At 44.0% G+C, this 22280-nt stretch overlaps 2 protein-coding genes across 2 annotated transcripts; one reads left to right on the top strand and one right to left on the bottom strand.

Moving 5' to 3' along the window:
• Positions 1 to 1246: 1246 nt before the first annotated feature.
• On the top strand, positions 1247 to 3466 carry LOC125896388 (keratin-associated protein 4-3-like). Its single transcript, XM_049588910.1, has 2 exons — positions 1247 to 1397; positions 2588 to 3466. The coding sequence occupies exons 1-2, from the start codon at positions 1372 to 1374 to the stop codon at positions 3456 to 3458; spliced, it is 897 nt and encodes a 298-aa protein (XP_049444867.1). The 5' UTR covers positions 1247 to 1371; the 3' UTR covers positions 3459 to 3466.
• A 7782-nt stretch (positions 3467 to 11248) lies between these two features.
• Positions 11249 to 20632, bottom strand: LOC125896386 (uncharacterized). The gene is made up of 15 exons (XM_049588908.1): positions 20244 to 20632; positions 19328 to 19507; positions 18979 to 19053; positions 18465 to 18583; positions 18033 to 18207; positions 17233 to 17358; positions 16488 to 16531; positions 16285 to 16384; positions 15946 to 16160; positions 15148 to 15328; positions 14759 to 14842; positions 13952 to 14097; positions 12548 to 12789; positions 12293 to 12402; positions 11249 to 11611 (listed from the first exon to the last, which is right to left on the bottom strand). Exons 1-15 carry the CDS (start codon positions 20385 to 20387, stop codon positions 11414 to 11416), a joined length of 2139 nt encoding a protein of 712 aa, XP_049444865.1. The 5' UTR covers positions 20388 to 20632; the 3' UTR covers positions 11249 to 11413.
• Positions 20633 to 22280: the final 1648 nt, after the last annotated feature.

Genomic DNA, 22280 nt, shown 5'->3' with positions numbered 1-22280 from the left:
TACCGGTACATTTGTTAGCATCTGCACTTTTTTCAGCCGTTTCACTATAAATAGCTAACACACATAAGGGGTTCAGCCATGGTTATTAGTAGAACAGCTAAGATTATAGGTTAGTTCTCCTTATAGTACAGTATGTGGATGTTAGGGTAAGATAAAATAAGATTAGATTAGATCAGATCAGATCAGATGAACTTGAACTGACCAAAAGCAGATGAAGAGAGGAACTGCATTACCCAGTAAACCTGTTTGGTAACTTTGATGGATGTTGCCAGTAAGGGTTTGGCAAACATCCATGAAATGCACTGACATTTTAACAATGAAAAACTGATGCTGGTGGTGATGTACTTTCCTCTCCACACCTGATACCAGCTAAAGTAGTTGTAAAACAAAGACGATCCTCAGTGGATTATCAGGCTCCTACGCATCAGTTATGCTGTCAGAATATTTATAGTTTTAAATTCTCACTTTTTCTAAGTGTAAGTCTTTTGGGTAGAATTCTGTCAAAGTGTTGGGTTAATAACTTTTGTTTTCATGCATTTGAATGAATTAAAGTATAAATGACTCCCTACATGTTTCTTTTGCTGTATTTTCTTATTCTTACAACAAAAAATAATGCGTGTGTGTATTTTTCTATGATTGAGCAAATGTATTCCACTGACCTTTATCACTGTCATGCAATTAGAAAAGTCCTACAAATAAGTATGACTTATTGGATAAAACTCAAGCTCCACCACAAGAATTGAGGGGTTTTTTTTTTATGGTGCCTTGGTGTTACTAGCACATTAATCCTTTATCTGCATTAAAATTAAACACATCCTGCCCTAAAATCTAAAGTGAAATTCAAATTGTGTACTCTGACGAAGCATTCACTGTCTTGACTTTAGCTTAGAAAGTGAATTGTCATCCTTTTAGAAAAGAGTAATTGCACTGATTACGAAAACATTCTAACAAAGAAGAGAAGTGTGAAGCGACTGTCCAACTTTACCAGCCATAACTTGCTACGAGCTGATTCATACAGCACTTGAACTCATTGCCTGTTATTCTTAGAAAACAATAGGATGTCAGCCGTATTTGGACCTTTTTGGTGTAAGGTCCCGGCAGATATTTTCTACTGTATAATGTGTTTTATGATTTACTAGTGTCCCATATTTTGTAAACATATGTGTCTGTGACTCACCTGGTTTTTCAGGTTTTTGAAAGTAGCCTCTGTCACAAATGCCTTGTCACTCCCTCTGTACCTGAGGGAGGAGTAAATCACAAACTAAATGCAATGTGCAATCACAGACAAAATACTTGTTTGTACCAGGAGAGGTGAAAAGCAACACCAGTCATCATGGAAAGAAAAATTCTTGGCTGGATATTTTTGCTTGGATGTTTACACGGATCCTCTGGACAAAGTAACTATTGAAACAATATTTTTTTATGGCTTTGATTGTTTGCATATTACTATGTAGAATGCCATGCTGTATCACAGTAGACTAAAGAGACAGTAGTGTTAATTTTTTTTTAGGATTGCAGCCTGTGTTTTAAATTTGACACTCTACAATATGTTGCTTTTGTGATATTGTCACTTTTATTAACTAGTCAATTAAAGTGAATGTAAAAATAATATCAACAGAACATATCAAGATAAAACAACAAATGTCAGACCGAAAATGTGTTAATTTCTTGTTAGAAATTGAAATTGAAACAGAAATATGATCATCAATTATAAACATGCAAACATGCTTGTTAGCCTGAATTGTCTTCAGGTAGATAATTAGTAATTAAAATGTGATTAAAAAATCTGATCCATTTGCGTTGGTTAATTTCCAGGATGACATTTACTGCCTGAATAGACCTCCGTCAAGGATGTTGAAGAATGATGAACAATAGGATAAAGATTGAACCTGACAAGCAGACAGCATCAGTGCCGCTGTCTAGCTTTTGAAAAGTCACTGAAAAACAAACGAAACAAAAAGGGCTGAAAATGATTTATGCTAAGTAGTACTGGTATAATAACATCGCTAGACATAGGCTGGAGCATGTCCCTGTGTGTTGGGTTTAGTTTGAGTTCTGTGGATTCCAACCAAACACATGCAAGTTAGATTAATTGGTGACTTTAAAGTGACTGTAGGTGTGATTATGAAGTTGAAGGGATCTCTGTCTCTAAGTGTCAGCCCTATCCGGCAACCTGCCCAGGGTGTATCCTGCCTTTCGCTGAAACTCAACTGGGAGAGGCTCCAGCCCCCCATGACCATAAAAAAGTTAAGCGGTTATACATAATGAATGGATGAAAAACATGCGTTTGTGATAAATGACAAAACCCAAAAAATCATTCATTCAAAATTGAAAGGTGCATAAAACAACAAATCACATATAATACACTGAAGCTCTGATCAACCTCTGCAAACAGGCCAACCATCTCTGCATTATGCTGAAATGATATGTATAGTTGAGATGTTTGATGAGCAGCATGAACAAGGACTCAAACAAAAAAGTGAACACTATCAAACATAAAAAGACATTAAAAGATATATGGTAATACTGAGGTATTTGTAATAACTATTTTCCTAAAATTCATGAAAATTACTCCATACTACTGCAGCCACAACAACTTCGACCCCAACAACTGCAGCACCCACAACTGCAGAACCAACACCTGCAGCCCCCACAACTGCTGTACAAACAACTGGACCTCCGACAACTGCAGCCCCCACAACTGCAGCACCAACAACGGCCACTCCAACAACTGCTACTCCCACAAGTGCAGCACCAACAACTGCTGCACGACCAACTGCAGCTCCAACAACTGCGGCCCCAACAACTGCAGCACCCACAACTGCAGCCCCAACAACTGCAGCCCCGACAACAGCAGCACCCACAACTGCAGCACCAACAACGGCCACTCCAACAACTGCTACTCCCACAAGTGCAGCACCAACAACTGCTGCACAAACAACTGCAGCTCCAACAACTGCGGCCCCAACAACTGCAGCACCCACAACTGCAGCCCCAACAACTGCGGCACCAACAACTGCGGCACCAACAACTGTGGCACCAACAACAGCCGCACCAACAACTGCTGCCCCCACAACTGCAGCACCCACAACTGCTGCTCCAACAACTGCAGCTCCAACAAGTGCAGCCCCAACAACTGCAGCACCCACAACTGCAGCCCCAACAACTGCAGCCCCGACAACTGCAGCCCCCACAACTGCAGCCCCCACAACTGCTGCACAAACAACTGCTACTCCCACAACTGCAGCACCAACAACTGCTTCTCCAACAACTGCAGCACGCACAACTGCTGCTCCAACAACTGCAGCCCCAACAACTGCTGCCCCCACAACTGCTGCTCAAACAACTGCAGCTCCCACAGCTGCAGCCCCAACAACTGCAGCACCCACAACTGCTGCTCCAACAACTGCTGCCCCCACAACTGCAGCTCCAACAACTGCTGCCTCAACAACCGCTGACCCAACGACTGCAGCACCCACAACTGCAGCCCCAGCAACTACTGCTCCCACAACTGCAGCCCCAACAACTGTGGCTCCAACAACTGCAGCCCCCATAACTGCAGCACCGACAACTGCCGCTCCAACAACTGCTGCCCCCACAACTGCAGCTCCAACAACTGCAGCTCCAACAATTGCTGCCTCAACAACCGCTGCTCCCACCACTGCACCTCCAACAACTGCTGCCCCCACAACTGCAGCTCCAACAACTGCTGCCTCAACAACTGCTGGCCCGACCACTGCAGCACCCACAACTGCAGCCCCAGCAACTACTGCTCCCACAACTGCAGCCCCAACAACTGCAGCACCCACAACTGCAGCCCCCACAACTGCTGCCCCCACAACTGCAGCTCCAACAACTGCTGCCTCAACATCTGCTGGCCCGACCACTGCAGCACCCACAACTGCAGTCCCAGCAACTACTGCTCCCACAACTGCAGCCCCCACAACTGCTGCTCCCACCACTGCACCTCCAACAACTGCTGCCCCCACAACTGCTGCTCCAACAACTGCTGCCCCCACAACTGCAACCCCCACAACTGCAGCTCCAACAACTGCTGCCCCCACAACTGCAGCTCCAACAACTGCTGCCTCAACAACCGCTGGCCCGACGACTGCAGGACCCACAACTGCAGCCCCAGCAACTACTGCTCCCACAAGTGTGGCCCCAACAACTGCAGCACCCACAACTGCAGCCCCAACAACAGCTGCCCCCACAACTGCAGCTCCAACAACTGCTGCCTCAACGACCGCTGGCCCGACAACTGCAGCCCCCACAACTGCAGCACCCACAACTACAGCTCCAACAACTGCTGCCCCCACAACTGCAGCTCCAACAACTGCTGCCTCAACAACTGCTGGCCCGACCACTGCAGCACCCACAACTGCAGCCCCAGCAACTACTGCTCCCACAACTGCAGCCCCAACAACTGCAGCCCCCACAACTGCTGCTCCCACCACTGCACCTCCAACAACTGCTGCCCCCACAACTGCAGCTCCAACAACTGCTGCCTCAACAACTGCTGGCCCGACCACTGCAGCACCTACAACTGCAGTCCCAGCAACTACTGCTCCCACAACTGCAGCCCCAACAACTGCAGCCCCCACAACTGCTGCTCCCACAACTGCACCTCCAACAACTGCAGCTCCAACAACTGCTGCCTCAACAACCGCTGGCCCGACGACTGCAGGACCCACAACTGCAGCCCCAGCAACTACTGCTCCCACAGCCGCAGCCCCAACAACTGCAGCACCCACAACTGCAGCCCCAACAACAGCTGCCCCCACAACTGCAGCTCCAACAACTGCTGCCTCAACGACCGCTGGCCCGACAACTGCAGCACCCACAACTACAGCACCAACAACTGCTGCCCCCACAACTGCAGCTCCAACAACTGCTGCTTCAACAACCGCTGGCCCGACGACTGCAGCACCCACAACTGCAGCCCCAGCAACTACTGCTCCCACAACTGAAGCCCAAACAACTGCAACACCCACAACTGCAGCCCCAACAACTGCAGCCCCAACAACTGCTGCTTCCACCACTGCACCTCCAACAACTCCTGCCCCCACAACTGCAGCTCCAACAACTGTTGCCTCAACAACCGCTGGCCCGACAACTGCAGCACCCACAACTGCAGCTCCAGCAACTACTGGTCCCACAGCTGCAGCCCTAACAACTGCAGCCCAAACAACTGCTGCCCCCACAACTGCAGCTCCAACAACTGCTGCCTCAACAACCGCTGGCCCGACGACTGCAACAACCACAACTGCAGCACCTACTACTGCAGCTCCAACAACTGCCGCTCCAACAACTGCAGCGCCTACTACTGCAGCTCCAACAACTGCCGCTCCAACAACTGCTGCTCCAACAACTGCTGCACCTACAACTGCCGCACCTACAACTGCTACACCCACAACTGCCACACCTACAACTGCAGCACCCACAACTGCAGCCCCAACAACAGCTGCCCCAACAACTGCAGCCCCCACAACTGCTGCTCCAACAACAGCTGCCCCCACAACTGCAGCCTCCACAACTGCAGCTCCGACAACTGCTGCCCCCACAACTGCGGCTCCGACAACTGTAGCACCCACAACTGCACCCCCAGCAACTACTGCTCCCACAACTGCAGCCCCAACAACTGCAGCACCCACAACTCCTACTCCCACCACTGCACCTCCAACAACTACAGCTCCAACAACCGCAGCCCCAACAACTCCAGCACCAACAACGGCCGCTCCAACAACTGCTACCCCCACAACTGCAGCACCCACAACAGATGCCCCCACAACTGCTGCCCCCACAACCGCAGCCCCAACAACTGCAGCTCCCACAACTGCTGTCCCCACAACTGCTGCTGCAACAACTGCAGCCCCAGCAACTACTGCTCCCACAACCGCAGCCCCAACAACTGCAGCCTCCACAACTGCAGCACCAACAACTGCTGCTGTAACAACTGCTGTCCCCACAACAGCTGCCCCCACAACTGCTGTCCCCACAACTGCTGCCCCAACAACTATAGCCCCCACAACTGCAGCTCCAACAACTGCTGCCCCCACAACTGCAGCTCCAACGACTGCAGCCCCAACAACTCCAGCACCAACAACGGCTGCTCTAACAACTGCTACCCCGACAACTGCAGCCCCCACAACAGCTGCCCCCACAACTGCTGCCTCCACAACTGCTGTCCCCACAACTGCTGCTCCAACAACTGCAGCCCCCACAACTGCAGCTCCAACGACCGCAGCCCCAACAACTCCAGCACCAACAACGGCCACTGCAACAACTGCTGCCCCCACAACTGCAGCACCCACAACTGCTGCTCCAACAACTGCTGCCCCAACAACTGCAGCACCTACAACTGCAGCTCCCACAACTGCTGCCCCAACAACTGCAGCACCCACAACTGCGACTCCAACAACCGCAGCTCCCACAACTGCTGCCCCCACAACTGCAGAACCAACAACTGCTGTTGCCACAATTGAAGTTTCCACAACTGCAGCCCCAACAACTCCAGCACCAACAACGGCTGCTCCAACAACTGCTGCCCCCACAACTGCAGCACCCACAACTGCAGCTCCCACAACTGCAGCACCAACAACTGCTGCCCCCACAACTGCAGCTCCAACAACTGCTGCCCCCACAACTGCAGCACCCACAACTGCAGCTCCCACAACTGCTGCGCCCACAACTGCAGCACCCACAACTGCAGCCCCAACAACTGCTGCCCCCACAACTGCAGCTCCAACAACTGCTGCCCCCACAACTGCAGCTCCAACGACCGCAGCCACAACAACTGCTGCTCCCACAACCGCAGCCCCTACAACTGCAGCACCCACAACCGCAGCTCCCACAACTGCAGCTCCAACAACTGCCGCTCCAACAACTGCGCCACCTACGACTGCCGCTCCAACAACTGCTGCACCCACAACTGCCGCTCCAACAACTGCTGCACCTACTACTGCAGCTCCAACAACTGCCGCTCCAACAACTGCGCCACCTACGACTGCCGCTCCAACAACTGCTGCACCCACAACTGCCGCTCCAACAACTGCTCCTCCAACAACTGCTGCCCCTACAACTGCAGCTCCCACAACCGCATCTCCCACAACTGCAGCAGCCACAACTGCAGCTCCCACAACTGCAGCTCCAACAACTGCTGCCCCCACAACTGCAGCTCCAACGACCGCATCGCCAACAACTGCTGCTCCCACAACCGCAGCCCCTACAACTGCAGCCCCTACAACTGCAGCACCCACAACTGCATCTCCCACAACTGCTGCCCCCACAACTGCAGCTCCCACAACTGCAGCTCCCACAACTGCTGCACCCACAACTGCAGCACCCACAACTGCTGCCCCCACAACTGCAGCACCCACAACTGCAGCACCCACAACTGCAGCTCCCACAACTGCAGCTCCCACAACTGCAGCCCCCACAACTGCAGCACCCACAACTGCAGCTCCCACAACTGCGGGTCCGACAACTGCAGCTCCAACAACTGCTGCCCCCACAACTGCGGTGTCAACAACTGCAGCCCCAACAACTGCAGCACCCACAACTGCAGCACCTACAACTGCAGCACCAACAACTGCTGTCGCCACAATTGCAGTTTCCACAACTGCAGTTCCTACAACCGCAGCCACAACAACTCCAGCACCAACAACGGCTGCTCCAACAACTGCAGCCCCAACAACTGCAGCTCCCACAACTGCTGCCCCCACAACTGCAGCACCCACAACTGCAGCCCCCACAACTGCTGCTCCAACAACTGCTGCCCCAACAACTGCAGCCCCAACAACTGCAGCCTCAACAACTGCAGCTCCCACAACCACAGCCCCTACAACTGCAGCACCCACAACTGCTGCTCCCACAACTGCAGCACCAACAACTGCTGTCGCCACAATTGCAGTTTCCACAACTGCAGCTCCCACAACCACAGCCCCAACAACTCCATCACCAACAACGGCTGCTCCAACAACTGCTGCTTCGACAACAGCAGCACCCACAACTGCAGCACCAACAACTGCTGTCGCCACAATTGCAGTTTCCACAACTGCAGCTCCCACAACCACAGCCCCTACAACTGCTGCCCCCACAACTGCTGTCCCAACAACTGCAGCTCCAACAACCTCAGCCCCAACAACTCCACCATCAACAACAGCTGCTCCAACAACTGCTGCCCCCACAACTGCAGCACCCACAACTGCAGCACCAACAACTGCTGTCGCCACAATTGCAGTTTCCACAACTGCAGCTCCCACAACCACAGCCCCAACAACTGCTGCCCCTACAACTGCTGTCCCAACAACTGCAGCTCCAACAACCGCAGCCCCAACAACTCCATCACCAACAACGGCTGCTCCAACAACTGCTGCCCCCACAACTGCAGCCCCTACAACTGCTGTCCCCACAACTTCAGCTCCAACAACCGCAGCCCCAACAACTCCACCATCAACAACGGCTGCTCCAACAACTGCTGCCCCCACAACTGCAGCACCCACAACTGCTGTCGCCACAATTGCAGTTTCCACAACCACAGTCCCCACAACTGCTGTCCCAACAACTGCAGCCCCAACAACTCCAGCACCAACAACGGCTGCTCCAACAACTCCAGCACCAACAACTGCTGCTCCAACAACTGCTGCCCCAACAACTGCTGCCCCCACAACTGCTGTCGCCACAATTGCAGTTTCCACAACTGCAGCTCCCACAACCACAGCCCCCACAACTGCTGCCCCCACAACTGCAGCCCCAACAACTCCAGCACCAACAACAGCTGCTCCAACAGCTCCAGCACCAACAACTGCTGCTCCAACAACTGCTGCCCCAACAACTGCTGCCCCCACAACTGCAGCACCCACAACTGCGGTTCCAACAACTGGGCCTTCTACAACTCCAAGTAAGGAAGTGACAACTTATGCTCACCATGAGAAAGAATTTTCATAGTATACATTTCGAGCCTATGCATAGCTGTGTCAGTTGGATTCTTCAATAAATGAAACTTTGTAATTGTAAATTGACATGCGAAATCATTTCAAAACTTATGGGGTTAATGGGGTTCAAGTGCATTTGTAGAGTTTGACTTAACTTTCTTTCTTTTTGTTTTGACCTTTGCTACAATAGTGCCGTCGATACATTCCTAAGATTTGGAGCTGTGTGTACTGCTCTTCATCATATTCTTTTATACTGACATATGCAAATTATTTTTTTGAATGAATTTCTCTGTTGATATATTTCATTGTCCGTACAGGCTTGACATCATTGGCACATCTACAGATGAGTTTACAGTCCTTTGGAGAGGTCAGCAATGACACTATCATTGAGCTCATAAAAGAGGTATGTAAAACAGAATATGCAAACTAACTAACTAACTAACTGTTTTGTGAAGGCTCTTCAGCTCACATCAGCAATTATAATGCATTCACACAAGATATCGGATGAGATTAGGGAGTGAGATCGTTCTGCTTATGTGTATTCTCTGTGTTTTCTCTCCATGTAGTTCTTTAATGTACACCTGAATGGAACAGCCCACACAGTCACTGTGACACTCATTCAAAGGGTTGGAGTTGGCCCATAGAAGCTTCATGTGGACAGAAATAGTCAGAAATGGGTGCATGAAGACAGCAATTCAAAGTTGTGCTGATGCTATTGTTTAAACAAAATTTGAAGGGGCAGTTCACCTCAACCATTTCACCATATCTGGAAAGATATGACAGTGAAGACAACACATCAAATGTCATTGTACTCCACTGTATTGAGATAATCTTAAACTATTATCTTAAAATCACCAGAAATACCTGGATTGTACTTCAGGTGCAAGCAAAAGTATTTTTGATTAAACACAGAGGCTTAGATTTTGGAGTCAGTGCCATCATCTGCCTCCTTATCAACCTTTTGTCAAATTAAAAAAAAAAAAACCTCTACTTGTCAACAAGAGGAGCCATTGTCACTCTATAATCCCTAAACAATATTCCCAGGAATGTGAAGTGGAGATGTGCATTCGGCTCAAGTGTCAAATTATTTGCACAGTACAATGGGAAGCTCAAACCACACAATCTCACCTGTCAAAGAGGTTTTTCAAAGGGTGTCAATAATTCCCATGTTCTCTAACCGGAGGAGCAGGTGCCATGCTGAGAAGCCTGGTAACAAGGAAACACTCTGTCCTTTCATCCTTTCATCATACATGAATGAGGAAACGTTTCACCCGTAACACTGGCAACAATGACTTCAGTGAGTGCCTCATACCAAGTGTGTGACGATTGTTCCCCAAATCTGGGAAATTAACAGCCTGTGAAGTATTACTGACAAAATGCAGTCATGTGTTTTGAATGTGAATCTGTTTTGCCTTGTGTCATCAAGAACTGGTTTATTAAGCACATGGAATGTATTTTTCCAATTCACTGGAAAACCTGTGTATGAAAGTACTCCTTGTTTGTGGCATGGGAGGTGTTGTACTATAAAACAACGCCTTAAAGTATTTCAGTACAGAGACGGGAGACATCCTGTGTGCAGATTAATTTTTAAAAAAGAAGCTTGAGGTGCATATTAATGATTAAGTGTGCATGTGTGAGTTTGGTTTTGTGTGGTTTTGGCTTTTTGCCCTCTGTTTCAGTCTTTTGTCTGTTTGGTCAACTGGTATTTATGTTTTATCGGTGGGGAAGATAAAGAAATGTCTAAAACTGTGACAAATTTAGGCAGAATAAACCATGTATGGTCTTGTATTTCAGACAGTATCATTCACTTCTTATTTTCTTCTTACGAGGACATGCAGCAAAATGTTTGTTTTTTCACCTGCAGACAGAATGTATTTCCTCTCATCATCACTGATTTAAATACTTTTTCAAATTATTTTTACACTAAAATTCATATTTATTCTTCTCATGTATGTTATACTTTAAATGACGGATGTGACATTTCATTTGCACTCACCTTCACTTAAGGCTTTATGGCCATTATAGACTAGTTTTGCTTTGATGTAAATTTATAACATAAGATTGGCAGTCATGTTATTTTGTGTTGTTATGCCGTTTTGAAAGATGAGCGAAACAAATCTACTTAAAGCTCCCAGTCTTTGTGTTCTTTTTGTGTTCTTTAATAAATCCTTTGACAAGAAATTCAGCATTTGATTTGAAAACAAATAGAATTAAATATACATTATTTGAGTTCTGCCTTAAAGCACTGTGGGAAAATACAAAACAAGTTTAATATGAAATTTCTATTAATTATATCTAAAACATTTTCGCAAAATATCAAATACAAGTATCAGCAGAGACACACAATGCAGGAAGTATCTGAACTAGCTTCTGTAAGACGTCAAAAAGACAGTCATATTGTTCATATACTGTGGAAACTTTTGAGTTCCAAAGTGTCAGCTTCAGCAGGATGTTTAGTATCCAGTCGGGCATCCACCTTATAAATTTGTCATCACATCTACGCAGCTGTCCTCTCCATCTCCCTGTGTCTGGAAATGTGTAAAGCCGAGGGCCTCGTGTACGGCTCTGCTCAGCAGCGCTGACAGGTCTGCAGCCCCCGCCAGTCCCCTGGGCAGGAAGAGTTCCAGAGCACAGGTGGAGGTGTGAGGCAGACGCACACCAGGCATGCTAGCATCCTGGAAAATTAATTCAGGGAGAGGGAAGTGTTATGTGAAGATTTATCTCAAGACAGAAGAAAACATTAACATTTTAATCTTTTCAGAGACCAAATACCTTATTGTGAACTTAAGGAACTCAAACATCTCTTTCTTGGATTATTGACTGAGAGTGTAGCCTGATAGCACAAATGTGTGATTCCTGTCCTGTTTTATTGCTTACAGTCTGAATTTCAATCTTCAACTCTGGGGCCAAAAATTAACCTTAATCTGATTTAAACAATGTAATCATTAAATACTGGTCAATGATTAAATGTCACAATTGGCTGTTCACTTCAAATATTTTCTTTTTTTTCATAGATAGACACATTCCAGGTTGAAACCGTGTCCTGAGCTCAATATTAGTTAAAACTGGACCAGTGATGACATTATGTAGCAAATAATCGAATGATGGTTGTGTGGTAATGACTCAAAATGTAGGCAAGATGTCTTTTGGAAAAGGCTGAAATTCAAACAAAATTCTTGTAATTAGATTGCCAGAGTAAGTCCACCACAGGTGAATGGTTGTGATGTGTCCCTGTTAAAGACACACTGCCTCCCAGAATCCCATTAGCTGTGGTTTCCACTCAGTTTTCTGTTTCACATGAATCGGGCATCATTTTAGGGACCACCAGGACTTGTGATGATTTGATAGATACTAACCTGGGAGTAAAAACGCAGGGAGATCAATCTGGGGAACCCAGGAGGAGGCAGATGATCAGCTCCTGTGATGAAGGCGAGGAGGTCTTCAAAGGAATAATCTGTCTGACCATCTGATTGTGCACAAGGACAGACTTTAGACTAGATCTTCTCATACTAACATTAATGTCACTTTAAACTCTTTTCCTCAATAAGTGCTTGAACCACAAGAGTCCTTATGTTCTTCACCCTATCCTCCATCCATCTCTCTGTTCTTACCGCTGATCAAAGTGAGGACTGTTTCCCAGTGTCCAACTGTTGCTTCCTCAGCCGCCTGTAGCTGGCTGTCTAGGTGGCTGTAGCAGACAGTGAAAAGCTGTTTGAACTCTTCCAGGGTCAGAGGCTGCTGCTGTGCACTCGTCATCACTGGCAGAAACTCCTTCCAGTGAGACAGTATCGTATCCCACAATCCACCACAGCTGTTCAACCCTTCTGTGAACTGGGAGATCATACTTGCCACCCTGAAGGGCAGCAGAAGAAATGAGTGATTGTTTAATCAGTTCACTAGCTCAGAGGCTATTTGGTCTCTGTTTGCGTGTGAAAAAAATAAGGTTAAAAAAATGAACATGAGCAGTGTTTTTTTTTTCTACTCTTCTGATAGGTCACTTTACTTGCAGCAGCCATTAAAGAATATTTCACCCACAAAATGACCATGTGTAAATCAATTCATGCCATGTTACCTTGAATTTGTGAAGAAAACTTTGTTTTTCTCACATGGCTTCATGAAAAATGGCGAACATATTGATTTATTGTTTGATTGGGGACCACATTGGCATTTTCAATTCGAATTGAGCATAGATAAATTTCACTTTCAATTCAGTTATAAAAAGTAACATTTTAGTGAAAATACATGTGTAGGGGAAGCACTGAGCATACGATAAATGAGACTTGGATTATACTGCACAAGTTGTGTGAGAGTTTGTAAACAGATGTTTCAAGATCATTTTTGCTTCTGTTAAATGTGGTTTCAGTTCATTAAAAAAAAACATACAGTATATATGGATATGTTTTCCATGAGAGCATGCAGGAAACAACTGAGCTATCTTCACAAATTCACGGTAACACAGCATAATCAACTGATACACAAATTGTTCATTTTGTGGGTGAAGTATGACTTAAAGACACAACAGAGGACATGCAGTTCTTTCATACAGACATAAATACTTTATTGCTCTTGGTCCCTCTCCCATTTGTCCTCCCACACTCTTTATTCTGAACACTTATCTGTTTAATTAGTTTATTTTGTATTAGGTATTTGTTTTGTTATGCCAGTGTTTTGTATTGAATCGTTAGCTTTATATTTGTTATTTATTTAGTTTTGTGTCTGCGTGATGGTGCAAGAGAAATGAGGAGTGGGCCGTGTTGAAATGGCCAGACATGAAAATAAATCATTCATTCATTCATTCATTCATTCATTCATTCATTCATTCATTCATTATATGAATAGTGTACATGCAAATGGAAATAAAGGAACCAGAGACAGAGGAACAGAGGGCAAAAATGACAGAAGTTAAAAACACTCAACAGACCAATTGTAAATTACAAGTAAATGCATGCTATCTGTGTGTGTGTGTGTGTGTGTGTGTGTGTGTGTGTGTGTGTGCGTGCGCGTGTCCATCAAACCTATGGTAGATGTAATGTTTGACCAGGCGAATACAGATAGATGGTATTTCGTCAGAATGGGCCAAATGGATTCCAGGGATCCCACAGCTTGACACCCAGTCACACAGACTGGGAGACAGCAGCTTCACACTGGTGCAACAATGCAGCTACAAGAAGAGCAGAGGAGCATTATTTGTGTGTGTGTGTGTGTGTGTATTCTTAATGGTGCGAATAGACACATTTTTTGGGCATTTTTGCTTATTGGACGGAGGACAGTTGAGAAGTGACAGAAAACAAAGAAGTGAAACAGGGGAAATGACATGCAACTTATGTTCTCCGCTGGAGCCAAACCGGTTTGGTAAATCTATTTGTGGTCAGTGTCTTTCTAATGTGGTTGAAGAGTGTAGTATAAAAACAAAAAAAACCTGGAAAACAGTTGCTCATCCATACACAAACACTGGACTAATTCACCATTTTAAAAGGACAATCAAGAAAATCTTTTTCATGCTGCATATGTTCCCAAAAACTCTGGAACATAACTATAATGCTCAGTTATTTAATGCGGTGAGAGAATTGTATTGAATGGAAGTTGTGTTTTATGGCTGTTGTTTATACTTTAGTAATAAAATCACTAAATTATCTAACTATAAAAACACACTGTAGTCAGAGTAATCACAGCAATCCAAAGCAGATTTTACCTTCTTTTTTTCCCATTTTATTAGTTCAAAGTACAAGGGTACAGGTTTTCTGTGTGTGTGTGTGTGTGTGTGTGTGTGTGTGTGTGTGTGTGTGTGTGTGTGTGTGTGTGTGTGTGTGTGTGTGCGCTACCTGTTGCAGTCGGATCTGTGCTTCAGTATCAACAATGTCTCTCCAGCTGAAGTCCTCCAACGATGGATTTTGGCCACACATCAACTGCAATAATAGAATACAGAACAATGACAAATTGAACACTGCAGTGCAAAATAGAGTTCAACAAAGCGGCAAGGCATTATATTAGTTATTATATATTATTTCCATACACAGTTGATATGGCAAACATACATACATATTTAAATACATATTTAAACTATTTATTTATTATGTGGGAAGTGCAGTGCAGACGCATGAAAATGAGCACTTGGCAGGTGGATTGGAATCAAGGTCACAACCACAAGAATTTTAGACAAAATCGTATTTTAGGAAATTTTCTATCTACATAAAAGACACATGCACACAACCTCGTAGAGCACAGGGTGTAAACAATGAGGTCCAGGCCCGCCCTGAGCCAGAGACCAGCCAATCAGAACTCCTGCTTCATAATACTTCCTGTCTTCGAGAGCTGCGAGGTCGTAGGTCAAGAACAGACGTCCCGGAAGACCCTCAAACACAGAACTTTGCTGCAGCTCCAGCAAAGTCAATCTGTTAAAAAAAAGTTAAAAAAATCTTTTGTCATGGATTCTCATATGACATTACAATCTGTAAAGTAATATTATAAAAAGTTAAGATGTAATTTCTCTTCAAGACAACATCAGAACTTCAACATCAGAAAAATATTTGCAGCTCTCCTTTGATTTATAACATTGTAAATATTAATAATCAATATTGTGTGGTTTGGACTGTTGGTCAAAGAACACAAATAATCGAGGACATTGGGATTTTCCATAAATGTTCTGTCATTTTATAATAACTAAATTACTATTGTAAAATAAAATCAACAGTCTCATTGATGATAAAATTTTTGTTGTCCATTGTTTGTTTGTTTTTGTGTTTTCAGCCCTACAATTTTTGTAATTATAACCATATTGCAGGGAATTTCTCCCTAAAATTATGTAAATGTTTCAAATCTCAGGCTAAAAAGTAATCAAGGAAAAAATACTATTAAACAAGTATTTTTCGGTTTATGTTACTCTAAAAATTGCAGTCATTCCGAAAGCAATGCAGAAAAAGTGAAGAAAAACAGTGATGAAAGCTCTATTTACAGTCAAGTTGGTTGATTAATATCTGGAAAGGTAAAATATGAGGTAAATAATCACAACCTGAAGAACTCTCTGAGAGGTCCGTCATGGCTGTCAGTGTCCTCTCCACTGAAGGAGATGACGGGTGTCCATCTGAAACAGAAGCCCGGCCTCCTCACCACCTTCATGGCGCTTTGGAGCAGGTCTCTCCTCCTCACCTGGATGTGGGTCTCCACATCTCGATCCACATTCTCCTGTCTGAACAGTCTCAGGATGGAGTCCAGGTCGAGCGTCAACTGCACACCACAGAAACAGGTTTTTTACAGGTTCAAAGGAAGACACAGAGGAAATGCTGTTCTTTCTGTCATCTAATGATGACAGGATTTTTTAAAAGATTAAGATTTGGTCAAAAAGCATTACCTCCTCTGTGGTGCTGGGAACACATAGCCGGGTCTGTCTTCCCAGCTGATTGTCTTCGTTGGGGCATCTCTCTGTGCTGGCCTCCAGACAAAACTCCTTCCTTCCAAGAGACAACACACACACATATATTCAGGTGATTCAGTTATATGGCTCACCATTTATAATCATTAAATATTTCCTCACAAAAACCGTTAATGCTTTACCTGTTCACCACAGGTGGCTCGCTTGCTAACATCTCAGATTCTGCCTGTTAACAGAACAGTATTTTAACTTTATGTACTGTGAAAGAAATGTGTAAAAGTTAAATCAATAAGTTTAATTTATTGAAAACTATATTAATATAAAAAGGAAAGCAACACACTTGCTGCTTCCATTATTTTTTTACGCAACATACTCATAACACTGAATCCATATCTGTCAGAACACTCATGCCACATATCAAAAGATAGATGGCAATAAAGCTGGAACTATGGCTCTGTTTTTGGAGAGGCTAATGTATTGTATGTAATACATGCAGGTCATTCATACTGTAATGCACACAAACAGAGCACAGGTAAATTGCCCTTTTTTGACACTCAAAACAATCTAACATAGGGGAAGTGGTGGAGTGGAGTATACATGGAGAGTGTGTGGAGGGTGACAGAGGAATCTTGCCTCAGGAACAAAGTGTGCTAGGTGTGGCACTAGAATCAAAGCAGGTAGGGGCTGTTCTGGGAGCCTTTACAAAGTGAGCTGTATCAGACTCTTTAAAATGAATTAGTATCTTTTATTTGTGATGAAATTATGGGGGAAGATTAAAATGGGAACAAAAACTAATGGAATATGAAAATGGATCATATAAGAGTAGTTAGTAAAATACTTAAGTAATCATTACTGAAAAGCCTCCACTACTAACATGGCAACAACGAAATCAACATAAAAGAGAAACCCAGAGGAGTTGCAGTTTACCTGAGGGTAGTCTTGGTGGCTGAGGATGTACAAAGCACCATGTCCGGAAATTCTGAGGACCTGTTCTCCAGTCCAGCATTCTGCAGGGGTGTCTGGGACAAACAACACCCTGGAGCCCGGCACACACTGGAGACCACACATACTATCAGATATAAATAGTTCAAAATGTGGAAGAACTGGAGGGAATCTTGCTGGCTTCGCTGTCAGATTTCTGATTTACTTTACCATGCGGAAAGCTAACCATAGTCCTAAATTCAGTCTTAATATGTAGCCCAGGCCGTAATTCTTAGACCACAGAGGAAAGAGTGAACCAGTAAAGTATGAAGTCAAGGGGTACAAATTGCAGGGCTGCACCTCAATCTTACTCTATATGCAGATGATGCTATTCTGTATTTAACTTTAATTGAGACCATGCTTGCAGTACCAATAAGAGCCAGTGATAGATATAGTCATGTATTAGGGTATAAACTAAACATGCAGAAAATTAGGCTATGACACTCAGAGGTACAATCGCTGTGTCACTGAATTTGAAATACCAGTGAAAATGAGACATGGAGAAAATAAAATCCTTCAGAATATGGACTCAGCATACAGGTTAAGTGGTGCTATAAGAATGACCGTACTCCCAATTCTTATTTCTCTTTCAGAATTTGCGGTTGTATGTAAAACCGACTGCATTTAACAGCTGAGACTGAATGCTTCCTAAGCTATTATTGGACAGTAAAAAACCAAGGATCGAAACAAAAATTTGTAATTGGCGAAAAGGAGCTCTCATGGCGACAGAAATACAACACACACACCTGTAGATATGTGAAGGAGAACCTTTGTCCTGCCCATTTTGCAAACTGCCCACGGAAGAGCACTGCCAGCCGACTCTCCATCTGATTGGCCGACCACCCATAATCAATGGTGATTCGAGCAGTCATTCCCATGGCTGCAAGAGTTGCCCGTTCTTTGCCTCGTGGAACAGTGAGTCTGAAAAAACAGGAAAGAAAAGCAAATTTGAATGGCTTGAGAAATGGTCACAGAGTGTTAAACTGGAGAGGGTTCATCCTCTGAAGAGCATGAATGTACCAAATTTCATTCCAATATGTTCAGTCGTTAAATATTTTGAGAGGTCCTCACAGACTAGTCCCAACAAGGAAAAACAGCCCATGTATTCCCCTTACTGACCCACACTGCACTGATAGGACAGATGGATGAAAATGATGATCTTAAGTAACACCTCTTACCTCTCCAGCTGTGTCAGGTAGTGTCCTCTGGGTAGACAGACCACGTCTTTGACCACAAGTCCAGTCTTCTGCGGAGTCAGTCTTTTCCACTTGAGACAGACAGCTTTGTTTGGGGAATGCTGCAGTGTAAAGTACAACATCGCACAAGAAAATGGACAGACAGATTGATAAATAGAAATAAAGCACACGAGCAAACATGTACCATGTGTAAAACTTTCAACACAGATGATCGATAAGGCAATAGGTTAATGTTAACTGACTGAGTAAATAACATTTCTTTTAATTAATTCTTTCCCTATGTGCTCAGGATTAGTGCACCACAGAGCACTGTTATGGCTAATACACTAAACCCAATAATCAATTACATGACATTATTGAGATGAAGGGAGGCTCAGTGGTTACAGTGATGATCATCTAATCAGATTAAATGATTTCAAGCTCCGTGTTAGCACACATGAAATGTATTGTTATTTCTTGATCAGGAAATAACAAAATAAAACCTGAGTTGACGTACAGGGCTCATGATGGAAGGATCATGGGACTTCATCTCCAGCAGCTCAATCTCAGACACTCTGAGGGGATCAAACACCTGCATGGAGGGACAGAAAACAATAAAACGACAGCTCATTTGATTGAAAACAAGAGAACCTACAAAAGAAAAGAAGACCTACTTGGAAATGTGTTACCTTGAAAAATGCAAATATCACACACTAAACAAACCTGCGCATAAAGATCCTGTACAGCTGCTCAGCAGAGAGTCTGTATTTCATTCATAAGTTGATATTTCCACTTCTTTTCTGCAGTATTACAAAGTGGGATACGATTTACCGACCCACCCACTTTCATCACTTATTTTCACTAACCTCCATTTCTATCACAGTTTCCTCCATGAACCCCATGGACCCCAGAGCAGGGGGGCAGTGCTCGGCCTCTGTTTTGGTGGGAGACTCTTTTTTGGGCTTGGCCTGCTGCCTGGGTGGGGTCGGATCCTCAGGCTCTGGTTCCTCCTCAGAGTCAGGGACCAGAGGATGCTCCAGATGTCTCTGGGTTCAAGAAAGGGAAGGCAAGATGTTTACTATGCATGAGCATTCAACAACAAACAAAATGCTATTTATTTCATTGTGTTTTGGTGGTGGCAGAAATTTCTCAAAACCTGGGAAAATACCATAAAATTTCAATTAATAACCCAGGCAATTATTTGTTTAGATACTGAAATCAACAGGCCTATATCTGGGACAAGCGTTTAATTCCTTTCACACAAAACTGTTGTTCAGCAAAGATTGGGAAACACAATCAAATTGTTTGTTTAAACCTGACAGAGTGAATTGATCCCTTAGTGTAACTATCAGCACCTGGATTAACCAAAGGACTGTGGTGCTACAATAACATCAGCTAAGTTTTAGATAAACTCACTCTCTGGTATCTCATATTGACCAGTCACATGAACTTACCAAATGGAGTCAGAAGCGTCTAATCTCTCTCCATTCAATTTTCATGTACCACAGTTCCAACTATATTGATTCCTCACAGATCACCATAACTATAATGGCAAGTGTGATGCATGTTAAGTGACATATTTACATAAAGCAATCAAAGAGAAACTTTTGTAATAGCTTCAGCTTAAAGGTATGTGGTCATATTTACCTGCCATTTGAACTTTTTATGAATTACATGAGTCTGTTGCCGCACACAGAGACATTTATTAGCAGTCTGAGGATCACCACAGTGCTTCTTTTAATCCAAGCTGCATGCACAGATGCAGTTCAACAGCAGACACACCTGGTAAAAGCTCTCCTCTTCTTCCTCCTCCTCCTCCTCCTCTTGTATTAATGTCACCATGCAGGACTCCTCTGAAGAAAACAGCTCCATCTCAATGTTTTCTGTGATGGCCAGCAGCACCGCCTTCCTTTTGCTCAGTTTCATTGCTCTAATACAACTCTAAACTCTTTGTCTCCTCTAATTCAGACGTTCTTTAAATTCTACTTTGTGGTTCCACTTCTTATCAGAACAAGTCCCACTCTTGTCCTCTGTCTATATCTTGACCTAGATTCTTGTCCTTGCTTTAGCCTCAGCTCCTCTTTGCTTCTTAATCTCTTGCCCCTTTCATTGTTTCAATGCCTGGTACTGCTTTCTGTTCCCTCTCTAGTTTCAGGTGAACCTCCAAAAAGTCCTCAGGTGACGGTGGCCCTCCAAACAACAGCTGAGATCTATCAGAGTCTAATGGTCTGATTGGTTTAGAGTTGTGCTCTCAAGATGTGATTGGATCTGGACTGTTCTGAAGCTCTCATTGGTTGAGAGGTTTGTGAAATAGCTCTGCTTGGTTCCGCAGCGTCTTCAGAGTTAAAACATGTCGGCCTGTTGTTGTTAAAAGCTTTTAAATTGTTGATTCCAGTTTCTACATAATGAATTCAAGTGTTTGACAGGGTCTCAGAGGGATTGTGGGGGTCAGGTTTCAAAAGGTCAATTAAAAAGGCTGAAAAGACAAATGCACAACTAATGTCATAAATGTTTTATCATTAACCTCGCACCTGAGTCACTTTGGATTGATCATGTAACACCATTCCAGGTACAAAACACTATTTTCTAAAACTCAAAATACATGTTTTATTAACAAATGGGGCTCTGTGACCTCTAAAATGATCTACTGTGCTGTTCATTGAAGGAGGATTTTTCTTGAACTTTGCACAAACAGCACCAAACAGACAGATTCAATTATTTCTAAATGTCTTACATTTGCAGATTTCAGCAGCAGCAGATACTACACAACAGTGATCTACGATCTAATCATGTTTTTCCCTGGGTCAAACTGAAGAGCATTTATTTAAAGCACACCTCCTCTCTGTGGTGAAACTGATGTGACTTAACAAAATCACACAGTGAACTATCTGTATTCAATACGTCAAGCCAATCAAGACAGCAGCACAAGGAACTTTTGCTTATCAGCAACTTCATACAGTCAAACTCAAACCAACCAGAAACTCTTAGATTTTATATCTATATTCGAGGAAGAACATGTAAAAAAAAAAAAAAATCAACTTACAGAAAGCAGGCAGGAAGTTAAAGTGGTGAGTAAGATGACACAACAAAATATTTCTTTTGACCTAGTTGATTGCGGTGTGAATAATACATTTTTTGGATACAATCCAAAAATTTGCTCGAGTGACAAAGAAGAACAGACAACACATGTACACGGTTTGCACACTGCAGTGGTGTTATAAAACAGAGGGCTGGCTGGTATCTGTCAAGATATTTGCAGCATAATGTCTGTTGATCTAATCAAATATTTTCTTTTCAACAGCTGCTATATTATGACAGACTACAGCTAATAACAAATTTATGTGAGTTGGAGAACAAAACAAGAAACTAAAGCGTTTTCTTTACAATTCAGGCAAAAAATGCAAAAGACAGAAATCTAGTGATGGACCCCACAGTCAGCTTTAAACTAATTCCTGGTCTCAGGTATTACAGGACATGTTTTCGGACTACGAACTGTAATAAATAAAAAATAAATTCTCATAGTATCTTAACAATAATGTTGGTATCACCACATACAGTATTGATATCAACAAAACTCAGAAATTCAAAGTAATATGTACATACAAACACATAATAACCACAAACAAACCTAAAACTTTCTGCTCTGTTTGACCTGCTCTATGTGCTGTAGTCTGTTCTTGTGTAACCTGCATATTCTATTCTTTTCTGTCTCTGTCATCTAAAAACACACAAGAGTGACTGATTACATCTTCCATCATAGTGCTTAATACTCAAAAGTTGGTCAGGAATGTGTTCCACTACAAACCAAATCAAAAACCT

This window comes from Epinephelus fuscoguttatus, linkage group LG10 (assembly GCF_011397635.1).
Source record: "Epinephelus fuscoguttatus linkage group LG10, E.fuscoguttatus.final_Chr_v1".
Lineage (NCBI taxonomy): Eukaryota > Metazoa > Chordata > Actinopteri > Perciformes > Serranidae > Epinephelus > Epinephelus fuscoguttatus.
The sequence above is the reverse complement of the archived record's forward strand: the minus strand, read 5'-3'. Positions and strand labels throughout refer to the sequence as shown.